This window comes from Notamacropus eugenii, chromosome 2, assembly GCF_028372415.1.
Source record: "Notamacropus eugenii isolate mMacEug1 chromosome 2, mMacEug1.pri_v2, whole genome shotgun sequence".
NCBI classification, from domain to species: domain Eukaryota; kingdom Metazoa; phylum Chordata; class Mammalia; order Diprotodontia; family Macropodidae; genus Notamacropus; species Notamacropus eugenii.
In genome coordinates this window covers 520,186,824-520,200,776 of record NC_092873.1, presented here as the reverse complement: position 1 = coordinate 520,200,776, position 13,953 = coordinate 520,186,824, and the positions used below count along the sequence as shown (strand labels likewise).

Genomic DNA, 13,953 nt, shown 5'->3' with positions numbered 1-13,953 from the left:
TTCATTTCCAATGGTGACATGTCTCATAGGATTCTTATTTTTAATCCATTGTGCTATTTTCATTTAATGGGTGAGTTCATCCCATTCACATTCAAAGTTATAATTACTATCTGTGAATTTTCCTCCATTTTATTTCTACTATTCTGTTGCTCAGCCTTTTTTTTTTTACCATATCAGTTACCTTATCTATTTCCCTCACACTATTATTACTTTTTATTTTAGCCATGCTCTAAAATTCTTTCCTTTGTGTATTCATCCAACCTTCTGAATCTTAATCTATGTATACTTTTAAAAGTTCCTCAGTCACCTTATTCCACTGTTTTCCCACCTCACTAGAAATTCATAAGACTTCTAAAACTCTTCAGATGTATACATTATTCCCTCTTCAACTCAGATGAGAGAAAGACTCCAATATTAGCAATCCTTCACACCTACATGATTCCTCTGTATTAGCTTTTCCATTCATGCCCCACTTTTATTAGACACTTTCTCCTTAAACCATTTCCTACCCAATTTGTTTTTTAGAAACACCTCATCACCCAAGTCAACCACAACTTTTCTTTCAAACTATCTCATTAATGATAAGAGTTTTAAAAATGCTAATACTAATAATGAAAAATGACTAATATTTATAATGTTTTCATGTTTCATGAAGTTTTATCTTAATCACAACATTATAATTAGTCTTTAATGATTTCATTATATTTCTTCTGCACCTCATATCTAATTTTGTATTAAGTCTGGTCGTTTGTTAGAAATACATGGAAGTCAGTTCATCAAATGTCCTTTTTTTCCATTCAGTATTATATGCACCTTTGCTGGATAAGTTATTATTTGATGCAAACTCAGCTAACTTTGCCTTTTGAAATACAATGTTCCAAGCTCTGTGGTCCTTTAGTGTAAAAATTGCTAGGTCTTGTAAAATCTGGATTGCTTTTCTGCAGTATTTAAGTTGTTTACAATATTTTACGATATAAATTTATTTGCAGTATTTCTTTTTTAACCAGTACACTCTTATGGCATTACTATAGGAGTTCTTCTAAGGATCTCCTTTGTTGATCAGTGGACTGTTTCTACTCCTACATTAGCTTCTTGTTCTAGAACTTCAGAGTAATTTCCTTAATAATTTTTGTAATATTGTATCCAAATTATTATTTTTGATCATAACTTTCATGGACATGGAAAATTCTTCTCTGCTCGGGGTCAGGGCCCGAGCCCTCTGGGGTCCCCCTGACCAACTGGTCTCCAAATGCCTGTCAGTCTGGGTTGAGCAATCTGTGAGCTTTGAAGGAAGGAGACTGGAGACAAGATGATAAGCAACTCCAAGCAAGTCTCTTTATTCAGCTCAAAGTTAGGGGTTATAAAGGCTGTAACCACCAATCACACAGAGGCTGAGCTCATCCCATTACTTCACCATCTCATGACTATTCCACATCCTTACGCCCGCAGTAAGTAAGGAAGCTTATCTTGTTCCTGAAGCTAGTTCCTGGGTTCCCAGGCCCACTTGTACTTTACTGTACAGAACATCAGTATCTGCAGGAACATCAGGTTCCAGGGTCATACAGAGCTTCTGCCAGGGTTTGAGTAAGCACAAGTCCCACGGGAACAGGCTTTGCCTCTGCTATAGCCTTTGTCACAGGACTTGCACCCCCCCTTTACACTTCTCAATTTGTTCTCCAGGTGAATGCTTTTTATTTCCTAATGAGATGTTTCAGATTATCTTTAATTTTTTCTACTTTTTGATTTCTTGTGTCTTATACAGTCATTTGATTCCACTTGTCCAATTCTAGTTTTCAAGGAGTTATTGTCTTCTTGGATTCTGTATATCTTATTTTCTTTTCAAAATTTTCTTGGAATTTTTTAATTTTTATAGGTCAAAGTCTTGGAGGGTTCAGGTGGTGGGAGGGGGTCTGGTGAGGGGTGGTGGGAGTAGATGGGAACAAAGATGACATTAGCATGGATTAGAGATACCTATTCCATTATTGAGAGGAAAGGAGGAGAGCTGATGCTGCAATGACTTAAGTGATGGAGGCATGGAACTGAAACCCACAAGAGAACATCTTCTTATAGAAGAGGGAGACTTAGACATCTGCCCTATGTTTGGCTTGATAGTGCAGGAAAGAAGACAAAGGCTTAGAAAAGTCACTGTAAAAAGTGTGATAGAGAGTCATTAAGGGCAGAGTAGAAGGATTGGTCAGGCACAGTATGGGACCAATTGGAGTTAGGTACTATAAGACTGGAGCCTTCCAGTTTGGACATTCTGAAGGTTTGTAGTTCTTTATATCACTGATGGTATTTCAACCAATCTTTCCATCTTTTCTATGACATATTGTGTTCCTTTCCCTAACATGTTACCAAACTAACCTTGGCACTATTTCCTGAATACCATTATCCCACCACCAGCCCAGTCACACAATCACATATTGTGAGTTACAAGAAAAATTAGAGGCCAACCAAGCCAATCCCTACCTTTATTTTACAGATGAGGTTATCAAAACTGAGAGCTCATAAATATCACTCATGATTTAAACCCAAGTCTTCTTACCTCCAAGACCAAAATTCTATCATATGAGCTATACCTTTACTCCATTCTATGCCCTTCATTTGAAATATTCTCCATCCCATCCTCATGAAATCTTTGAAGAGCCAATTCCCACATTTAACTTCTCCATAAATTTTCCCTTGTGAATAATAAATTCTCCTGTGTCTGATATAAAAGAATTTTATACTACTCTTGAACTTGTAGATCATTTCATAATAATGATCCATACTGGTGCTTAGCACAGTGCCCCAGACTAGGTATACAGGTGTGTTGATTGACATTTATACATGTATGGAGGAGTTTCTGGCTTACATTCACAAGAAGGTGAAAATTTATTTCCATTAGACCTCAGGCAGTCTGACATTGACTATATTCTCTGTCATCACTTAATGCAAGGCTTTGCCCATCCTCATTCTCTAAAAATACTTGTTGAGTGAATACAAGAAAGGATTCAAGGTGCATTCTTTGAGATTTGAGAGAACTGTGGGATCTCAGAAGCATAAGGGACCTTAGTAACTGCCCAAGGTTGCCTGAACTTGAGTTGGAATGCCATGTCAACATTCCCAACACATAGTCATACAGACTGTGCTTGAACACCTCCAGTGATGAGGAGCCCACCCCCTTTCAAAGAAGCCCATGACACTCTAAGGCAATTCTAACAGGTCAAAAGTTTGTCATTCTCTACAATTTCATTTCTTCTCCTTACATCCTTCACTGATTGCTCCTGGTTTTACCCTTGGGGGCAAAGCCAAAAAATGCTAATTGATCTTCCACATGACAGCATCAATACAATTCTGCTGACTTTCTACTAGTTCCTCTTCTATCTTTTTATCTTATCTATAACTTATGGCTTACTGCAGATTATTGGGGAGAACCTATCTATCAGATGGTAAATTGTGAAATCTCCAACCACGATGAGTTTCCACAATTCTCTCCACCCAGATCATCTCTCTGATACTTTCCTTTTTTTCTTTTGTCAAGGGTACCACCATTTTTTTTACCATCTTTCCATTCCTGTAAACCATTTTTCTCTGTTATTTGATCTTTTCTAATATGATGGTGAAACAGGACTCTCATGACATAGGAAAATCAGCCATTCACAAATCAGGTCAACAAGGAGGTCAACATTCTGCCTTTGAGGAAAAAAGTTGAAGGTATCTCATTCTGTGGCCCTCAGGCCTGGGGTGCCTAAAGAAATATGGTGTTTACTGCATTCCAAAAGGCCTTCCCTGTCTAAAAGTAGGGCCTTCATGGGATGTACATAAGAGGCCAGTCTTAGAGTAGAAAGTATACTCTTATGAAATGGCAAGAAGTAATGGAAAGGTCATAGACTGTTGAATCTCAGGGTCTCACTTTGAATCTCAGTTCTTCCATGTTTTACCTATGTGACCTTGGGTAATTCCCTTGCTCGCTCCAGGATTCATTTCCCAAGTTCTGCATAGCAAAGATGCTTCTTGGCAAAGGGGCAGTTAGGTGGTACAATGAATAGAGCACCAGTGCAGGGGTCAGGAGGACCTGAGTTCAAATTTCACCTCAGACACTTGACACTCACTAGCTGTGTGACCTTGGGCAAGTCACTTAACCCCACTTGCCTCACCCTGGGTCATCTCTAGTCATCCTAATGAATATCTGGTCACTGGATTCAGATGGCTTTGGAGGAGAAATGAGGTTGGTGACCTGCACAGCCCTCCCTCACTCAAAACAAAGTTAAGTGCAAGTCATGTAATTATTTCTCTGTTGTCATGGTCTTCTTTGGTAACAAAGGACTAACACATTCTTGGGAAAGGAGTATCCCAAGGTCCCTCTTCTACACCCCTCATTCTTGGGAAGAGAGAAATGGGGTTGACTGTTTAATACTGCAATGACAGAAAAGTACAGTGGCCTTTCAAGGTCCAGATGATACTGAGAAAAGGGAGGGGAGATATTACCCTGTTTGTGCATGTCCAGCACCCGTGGACCAAGGGCATCATTGCCGTGCCTGGACCATTACACTGATGAAGTCTACAGGGACCACATGAGATGACTTAGGCCACTCAAGGTACATAGTAGCTGTTTTTGAAGTGATTGTTCAATTGCATTCCATTGCTGGTAGAGGGAATAACCACACCAGTAAATTCATAGATCATTTAGAATATTGATATAAATTATTATCATTACTACTTAGGCTATTTATGTATAATGGCCAAGAGTGGAGACAGCAACGAAGATTTGCCTTAATGACCCTAAGGAAATTTGGTTTGGGAAAGAAGATCCTGGACGACCAGATCCAGGAGGAGGCCAGGTACCTCACTGAGGCTATCATGGAAGAAAAAGGTGGGTAATAGTCAGGCAGAGATATACTTCGGATTGTCCATTTGCCCAAATGATCATTAAAGAGAATCTGTACCTCTGGAAGAGCAGAGGAAGAGACAGACTAGACTAGATACAGACAAAATGCCCCACCCCCAGCCCCTGGGAAGGTCTACAAAGACCCAACATTGTCCTCTGGGAAGAAATGAGTCAATCAAGAAAGAAAGGACCCCCATGATGGTTCATTCTCTTAAATGTCAGTATAATTATGTTCTGCCATCAACAAATAGACCCTACATGCCGCAATTCTTCAAATGCTGCACATGGAGTTCTGCCTTGACTGGTCACTCTAGGAATTCTTTACACACACACACACACACACACACACACACACACACACACACACACACATCCTCCTGCCTCTGTTCTCTCCTGCTGCCCTTCTCTGACTCTTTCTTCTTCCTAATCATCCTCCTGCCTTTCTAGTTACTGAATCACCTATTTCCTTTGCTAGGTATCTTCCCTCTCATTCCTCACTTTTTTCTTTTCTCTTTTGTCATGTTCTCCTTTTTCTACTCTTTACCAGACACACACACACACACACACACACACACACCTGTCACTATCTCTATTTTTCAAATTTTGATTTTTTTCAGTCATTTATTCTTTCCTTATTCTTCTTCTTTTCACTGGAAAAACAAAGACCCTAATGACAAATATACATCATCAAGCTAAAGAAATTCTTACATAGGTCATGCCCAGGCATACCTATCTCATTGTGTAACCTAAGTCTATCACCTGTCTGTCAGGAGGTGGATAGCAGGTATCTTCACTGGTCTTCTAGAGTTGTGGTTATTGTTGCATTTGTACAAGTTCATAAAGTCTATCCAACTTATCTTTATTTTCACAGTGTTATTATTGTAGACATTCATCTTTCTAGTCTTACTCCAATCTCTATGCTTCTGTTTTTCCTTCTCTTTCTCATCCCATCCTCATCTACTTCCCCTTCTCCTCCTCTTCTGCTGTTTTCCCTTATTACCATTGATTGAGGGTAAGAATGAACCATTAATACAAACATCCCTCACATTCTGCACATGAGAAAACTGAAAAGTAGAGGAGCTAAGTGACTTACTCAAAATTACACAGTCAATAAAGATAAATCAAGTGTCTACTGTATTCCATGCACTGTGCCAAATACTGGAGATATAAGGACAGGGAAAAGAGAGCCCCTGGTCTCAAGTAGCTCCTAGGCTAAGGGGAAGACAACATACAAACAACTATGTACAAGCACAATCTAAAAAGGAGAAACTGGAAATATTCAATGGTAGGAAGGCATTAGGACTAAATTCCCTTAACTGGTAAAGGTTTGAGGTAGGATTTGAGCAAGTGTCTGACGTGGTCCAGGTCTTCCTGATCCCAGGTCTAGTACTTTACACGCTGCCTTATACTGGCTCCCTTCCTTACTCATCTTCTCATACCTTTCTCTTTCATTCCAGGATCTCCAATTATAATTTCACCTCTACTACTCACATGCATGCAAGTAGAACAGAGGTAGATATAGTCATTGGTGTTGGTGTGTGCACACATACATCTATGGGCACATATGCACATGTGTGTCTATACTTTTACATAGGCACATCTTTGTGAACCTATGCACATGATATATCACATCATAGATAGAGGAAAGAATGGCCCTCAGAGGCCTTCTTATCCAAACCTCCTTATTAGACTGATGAATACATGAAGGCAAAGCCACATAAATAACTTGCCAAAAGCCACAGGTAATCTATTCTAAAACAAAATATGCCAAACAAATCCCAAGTCTTGACTGAACATTAAAAGTTAGTGTGTTTTTTCCTTTTTTTCACATCTAACTAAGCAGTGGTTGCTCATAGACAATAATAATAAAGCCTATGTGTGCTAGCAGGTATGGTGGGGGTGGGGAAATGAGGAAAAAAATTAATTATTTAGGAGGAAAAGGTAGAAAGCTCTACTGGGTCCTTTAAAGAACATGAGTGAAATGAAGAGCAGATTGTTCCCTTTCTCTCCTGGTCAACAGGACAGCCCTTTGACACCCACTTCCAGATCAACAATGCTGTTTCTAACATCATCTGCTCCATAACTTTTGGACATCACTTTGACTACCATGATTCTCAGTTTCAAGAGCTGTTAAAGAGTTTGGATGAAGTCCTGTTGCTTGAAGCCAGATGGGAGAGTCAGGTAACAGACCATTTCTTCCTGGGCAGGGTGGGATCAGCCCCAACTTGGCCCTGTACTTCTTCCAAAGAAACATGAAAAGAAACATGACTGTGAGAGGTTGACAGGAGCTGAGTCAGGATGTGAGTTCCTCTAAGCAGTAAAAGGGACTCGAAAGGGGAGAGGAAAGAGAGAAGATATTTTTAAAAGCAAAGAATATTTACTTCAGTCAGGATCCAAGATAAACAACAAGGAATTAAATCAGACAGCAAGTGCTTTCACCACCCACTTTCCAGATATATCAACTCTTATGCCTCCAGGGACTAGGGACTCCAAGTTCCATCCCCATCTTTTCTTCCCATCTCCTCAGTGAAACAGGAGAGAGACCAGTTTCATTAATGCTCAGATCTGTTACCGAGGTAAGTATTCACAGGTGATGGCATTTACCCAATTCTTCTCTCCTATCTCTGAACCCTATGCTGTGTCCCCAGCATGTCACTGAAAGCTAGAGAGTGAAAGAGTAGGAGAAACTTGTTGATCAATTGAGCGTTTGATGTCTAGAAGACACTTTTTTCTAATCATGAGAAATGGGGAGCACTGCATAGGGCCTTGCTGCTATCTCTCAGGACCAGGGGAGCGAAACCCTCCTGCTGTGACTTTGACCAGGTAGCCCAATCCCGGTATCAGCTTGACACTCTTTTTTTCATCTTTTTTTTCCACCTCCAACCTCTAGCCTGTACATTTTCTGTCCCTTGAGAAGACATCATAGAACTTTTAAAGACCAGGCACATTTAAATCATGCCTGTCCCATTAGAAGTTCACAGGCATCTGTATAGGGGATGTAACTCCTGAGGAGAACAGATTTTTCATGACCCCTGGACACTCTTTTTATCTATAATTTTTTATATTGGAGTACATTGTATGAAAAGCCTTCCCTGAGTGCTTCCCTCTGTTAATTATTTCCTATTTATCTTCTATATAGCTTGCTTTGTATTTGTTTGCATATTGTCTTCTCCCTTATGGAGGTAAGCTCCTTGAGAAGAGAGAATGTCTTTTACCTGTTTTTGTATCCCCACTTTACATAATGCCTGGCACTTAGTAGACAGTTACTACATGTTTATTGATTGATCAATTGATTTTAGTCTTTAATCACTTCCAGTTCTTATTGGCTTTTTACGCAAAGTTTTTCTTTCATGATGAGTTATTTCCTTTTCCTTTTTTGTTGCTTCTGCTCTTCTTTTAATATGTTTGGTGTTTTTTTAAGTATTGTGGGGAGATGGACTTGGATAAAACTTCATGCTTGGTCCTTTTGCCAAATGACTACAGTTCCCTCCCTACCACTTTCTTACACTAAACTACTCATTACATATTTCTCATTGCATTCAATCCAGTTTCCTCATTGTCTCTTCCCTAGTATGCAATCCCATTCTTGTCTCCATACTTTTCCTGACTCTATTTCCTTCTTTGGGTACATCCCCACCACTAACTAAATTCTATCCATTTTTCAAGCCTACTTACCTTCTTGAAGAAGATTCCTTTCAAAACTAAAGCATGAAATTCCATAATCCATCTAAAGGCTTAATACTTTTATTATCCTCACTTGTTTTCTACCTAAAACTATGGGATTTCATCACTGCAGAACATAATTCATCTCTTTTCATGCTTCTGTTTATTCTTGTATCTGAAAGACAAATTTTCTATTCAACTCTGTGCTTTTCAGCAAGAGCATTTGAAAGTCCTCTATTTCCTTGAAATTTATTTTCCCTTGAAGTATTATGAGCAGTTTTGCTGGGTAGGTGATTCTTAGTTTCAATACTACTTCCTCTGACCTTTGGAATATCATATTCCAAGCCCTTTGATCCCTTCAGGTAGAAGCTGCTAAATCTTGTGGTATCCTGTTAGTATTATCAGTATACTTGAATTGTTTCTTTCTAAATGCTTGTGATATTTTCTCCTTGACCTGGGAACTCTGGAATTTGGCTACAATATTCCTAGGAGTTTTCCTTTTGCGATTTCTTTCAAGAGGCAATCAGTGGATTCTTTTATATTCTATTTTAATCTCTGGTTCTAGCATATCAGGGCACTTTTCCTTGATATTTCCTTGAAAGATGATGTCTAGCCTTTTTTTTTGATCATACATTCAGGTAGTCCAATAACTTTTAAATTATCTGTAATGGATCTATTTTCCAGGTCAGTGGTTTTTTGCAGTAAGACATTTCATAACATCATCTATATTTTTCATTCTTTGCATGGTGTTTTATACTTTCTTGATTTCTCATGAAGTCATTAGTTTCCATTTGTTACATTCTAATTCTGAGGAAATTGTTTTCTTCAATGAGCTTTTGGACCTCCTTTTCCATTTGGCCAAACCTGTTTTTTAAGGCACTCTTCTCCTCATTAGCATTTTGGATCTCTTTTGCTTTTGGGTTAGTCTATTTTTTAAGGTGTTATTTTCTTCAGTATTTTATGGGGTCTCATTTAGCAAGCTGTTGGCTCATTTTTCATGATTTTCTTGCATCACTCTGATTTAACTTCCCAATTTCTTCTCTACTTCTCTTACTCGATTTTGAAAATCCTTTTGGACCTCCTCCATGACCTGCGTCCAATTCATGTGCTTCATGGAGGCTTTTGGTATAGGAGCTTTGACTTTATTGTTTTCTTCTAGTTGTATGTTTTGACCTTCTTTGTCACCAAAGTAAGATTCTATAGTCTGAGATTTTTTAAACTGTTTGCTCATGTTCCTAGCAAGACACTTGACTTTCTAACCCTTTGTCAAGGTAGGACTCTAATTCCAGTGGGGACTGAGGTGAGTGTGGGTGTACTGTCCCAGGTTTCAGGGACTTTGTATCAGCTGCTTGATCCCTCACTGCCTGTGGGCCCAGAGCTCTGGAAGTGGCCACAACTGCCACCACCACTGCTGCTTCAGTTACTCCTGCTGCTGCTGCCACCACTTCTTTCTATGCCCTTGGGCTGGTACCAGACCACAGTCAGATCAAGTCCAACAGAGTTTTCTGACTGATGATCTACACTGTTTTTTGTGACTCTGGGTTAAGAAGTCTGGAAATTGGCACAGTTGTCAGGGATTCAGTCCCCTGAGGCCTGCTCCAACCCTGTCTGTGTTAGTGCAACCCATGCCAGACTGCACTCACTCTGTGTGATAGACGCATCCTATTGACTTTCCAGGCTGTCTTGAGTTGGAGATTTATTTCAATTCATTATGTTGTGAGTTCTGTGTCTTTAAAATTTGTTTAGAGTCATTTTTAACAGGTATTTAGAGGGGGTTTAGGGGAGATCTCAAGCAAGTCCCTGCTTTTACTCTGCCATCTCTTCTCAGCCACTTGAAATAAGATTTTTATAAATAGTGACATGAAAAAACATGCTTGAGGAACCCAATGGTTTTCCAGAACACTGAGACCTTCAAATAATGGGAAACAAATTTCCATACAGTTTGAAAGTTTTTCCAAGACTTTTACTACAATTAGCACTTTAAAAACATTTATTAAGCACCTACTGTATGCCAAGTACTGTGCCAGAAGATGAGGACACAATGACAAAAATTACAACACTTGACCGTGGGTGGGTTATATTCTGTAGGAGGATATAACACAGCCTCAAAAGTGTATATGCAAATACATAATTAAAATTAAAACAGAAGTTTTGGCATTAGCTGTATTAGAAACCAGGAGGAACAGGAAAGGCTTCATGGAGAAACTGTCTATTAATCAGAGTTTGAGGGAAAACTAGAATTTCATCCTCATCTCTGAAGAGAGAGACAGAGAGTTAGAGAGACAGAGACAGAGACAGAGAGAAGGAAGATGATGGGAAGTAGGATGGGAGGAATGGAGAGAGGTTCAGAGACAAGAGACTTGATCAAAGGGCAAGAGAAACTGAATGAAAAAAGAAACAATCAGAGAGACATAGATTCAAGTGTTTACAAACAATTTTGCTTTTATTAGCTCCCACCTCAGTGCCTTTGCATTGGCTGTCCACCATTCCACACATGCTCTCCCTTCCTAACTTCACCTCTTGACTTCCTGCAAGAATAAGCTCAAATTTTACCTTCTACTGAAGGATGTCTTTCCCACTCCTTCCAGCTGCTAGCCCCCTCCCCTCTCAGATTAACTTTCAGTCACTCTATATATATCTTACATGTACTGGTCTCTATTCCATTACCATATGAGAAACTTGATAATAGGAACTGCCATTTTTCCCCTTTCTTTATGTACCTTATATTGATCACAGTGCCTGGCACATAGTAATTTATTATTAAATACTTTCTGATTGACTTATTTCTTCAGATCGTCATAATCACCCTTTGTGATAGTTGCTATTGTTATACCCATTTTACAGATAAGGAAAACCATTGAGAGAAATTCATGACTTGTTCCCCAGCTAATAAGTGCCCGAGGTAGAAATCCAACTCAAGTCTTCCTGAGTCTTGCCAGTGCTCCATCTGGCTCATGATTTCACTAAACTGCTCAGCAGTCTGGCTATGGAAGAAAATGAGGGGAAAGGGTAAATAATAATATAAACTCTCATTTCACAAAGAGGAACAAAATGGAAATTCAAGAGAAGGGAATTCTGTAGGGCTAATAGGACCCTTATTTAAAGACCCAAGTATTATTAATTTCCCTAGAAAGAATTACTCCCTCCTTTGCAGGTTGTGAGGCTGACTACATCAGCAACATCTTGAAAGGGTTATTTACTGCATCAGGACATGATCAAGGGGCCAATGTATGAGATAAAGATGGTAGGAAGCCAGCCTGAGTATTAGCAGAGCAACCATAAGGAAGTATAGGACTGGTTACAAGGAGAGTAGATTTCCGGAGTGGTTAGATACGGAATAAGGGTAAATTCCATGACACAAGAAAAGGTCAGGGTCACTGGCTGGACTTAGGGTGAGGAAAATGAAGAGATAGGGTAGCCTAAGAGGAATTAACATTCATCCTTCCTCCCCCTGTCTACTTTTATATTATTAAGCTCTTCAATATATTTCCTTGGATAATGAAATTCCTACCAGGAGCTCACCAGAAATTCTTTAATGAATGGAAGAAGTTAGCATCTTTTGTAAAATATGAGATCAAGCAACATAAGGAAGATCTAAACCCAGAGGACAATAGGGACTTCATTGATGCTTACTTGAAGGAGCTGTCCAAGATAATAGTTAATACAGAGAATGGGCATTGTGTGTTTAAAAGGAAAAAAGAAATGAAGAGTTGGGGGATAAGAGTGTTAAAATGTTCCACATCTGCATCTCCCTCAGAATGGAAATATCTTCCCTAAAGGATCACATTGGGAGTTAAAGAGTATAAGTAATGGAACTTGCTAGAGGAGAGGTCACTACTTTTATTTACAACTGGACTCACTGAGATCAACCACCTGATTTTATATGCATGGAAACTGAGGCATCTAGAGGAAAATTGACTTGCTCCAGTTACACAGCTATTAGCAATCTGAGCGTGAATATGAACCAAGCTCTTCCTGTCTTCAAGTCCAATGTCCTTTTCGTTGGAACCCACTCTGACTGAGATTAAGTCTTGGCATTTCATCCCTATGAAATCATCTCACTGTACTTCACTTTTTTATATCTATAATATTAAGATATTATTTCAAACCCTTATCATGTCCAGAGTTACTATGTGTATAATCACAACACCATAAAAATAAGTTGAATTATCAATTTTATAAAATAAATCAAGACACAACCACCTGTGGGAATGTGTGCAATAGTCAAATATCTGGGCAGCATTGCAGCCAATATTACTCTTCAATACTGTAGAATCACATTAAAATGTAAATTAAACATTTAGCTAAATAAAAAATACAATAGAACATAGGAAATGTCAATCAATATGTAGCCTCAAGGGATCCTTATATATGGATATATTTCTCTTTAAGTACCCCAGTGTTTGATAAACCCAGAGACACCAGCTTCTGGGATGAGAACTCACTATTAGAAAAGAACTACTGGGAGAAGTAGAAAACAGAAACTAGGTATAGACCAACATCTTCCACTATATACCACAATACAGTCAAAATGGATACATGATTTAGACCAAAAGGGTGATACCAGGAGTAAATTTAGGAGAACAAGAAATAATTTACCTGTAAGATCTATAGAGAAGGGAAGAATTTATGATCAAACAAGAAATAAAGAGCATCACAAGATGTAAAATGGATGATTTTAATTCTAGTAAATTAAAAAGTGATTGCACAAAAGTAGTGCAACCAATATTAGAAGGAAAGCAGAAAGCTTGGAAATTATTTTTATAGGCAGTGTCTCTACTAAAGGCCCCACTGCTCAAATATATGAGAACTGATAAAAATTAGTAAGAATACAAGTCATTTTCCAATTGGTGAATAGTTAAGGGATATGAACAAATAGTCCAGATGAAGAAAGCAAAGCTATCTATAGTCACATGAAAAACCTCTCTAAATAACTCTTGATTAGAAAAATGAAAATTAAAACAACCCTGAGGTATGACCTCACCCATATCAGATTAGCTAATATGAAAGAAAAGATCAATGATAAATGCTGGAGAGAATGGAGAAAATTTGGAACACTAATGTATTGTTGGTGGAGGTGAAAACTGATCCAGCCATTCTGGAGAGCAGTTTGAAACTATGACCAAAATTAATCAATCTGTGCATACCCATTTATCCAGGAATATTGCTAGTTGGTCTAAATCCTGAGGAGATCATTAAAAAGAGAAAAGGATGAATATGTAGGAAAATATTTCTATTCACTCTTTTTTTGGTGGCAAAGAATTGGAAATTGAGGAGCTGTGCCTCATTTGGGAAATGGATGAACAAACTGTGGCATAGAAATATGGACTTCTATTTTGCCATAACAAATGACAAACAGGTGGATTTCAGAAAAGCATGGAAAGACTTACACCCACTGATGCAAAGTGAAGTGAGAAGAA

The 13,953-nt window shown here is 38.6% G+C and overlaps 1 protein-coding gene across 1 annotated transcript in view; it reads left to right on the top strand.

The window, feature by feature from the left end:
- The window catches only part of LOC140530237 (cytochrome P450 2J2-like), a 36,820-nt gene that overhangs the window by 9,134 nt on the left and 13,733 nt on the right, over nt 1-13,953 (top strand). The window contains 1 exon segment of the mRNA XM_072649666.1: nt 6,891-7,051. Coding sequence (XP_072505767.1) covers nt 6,891-7,051 — 161 coding nt within the window.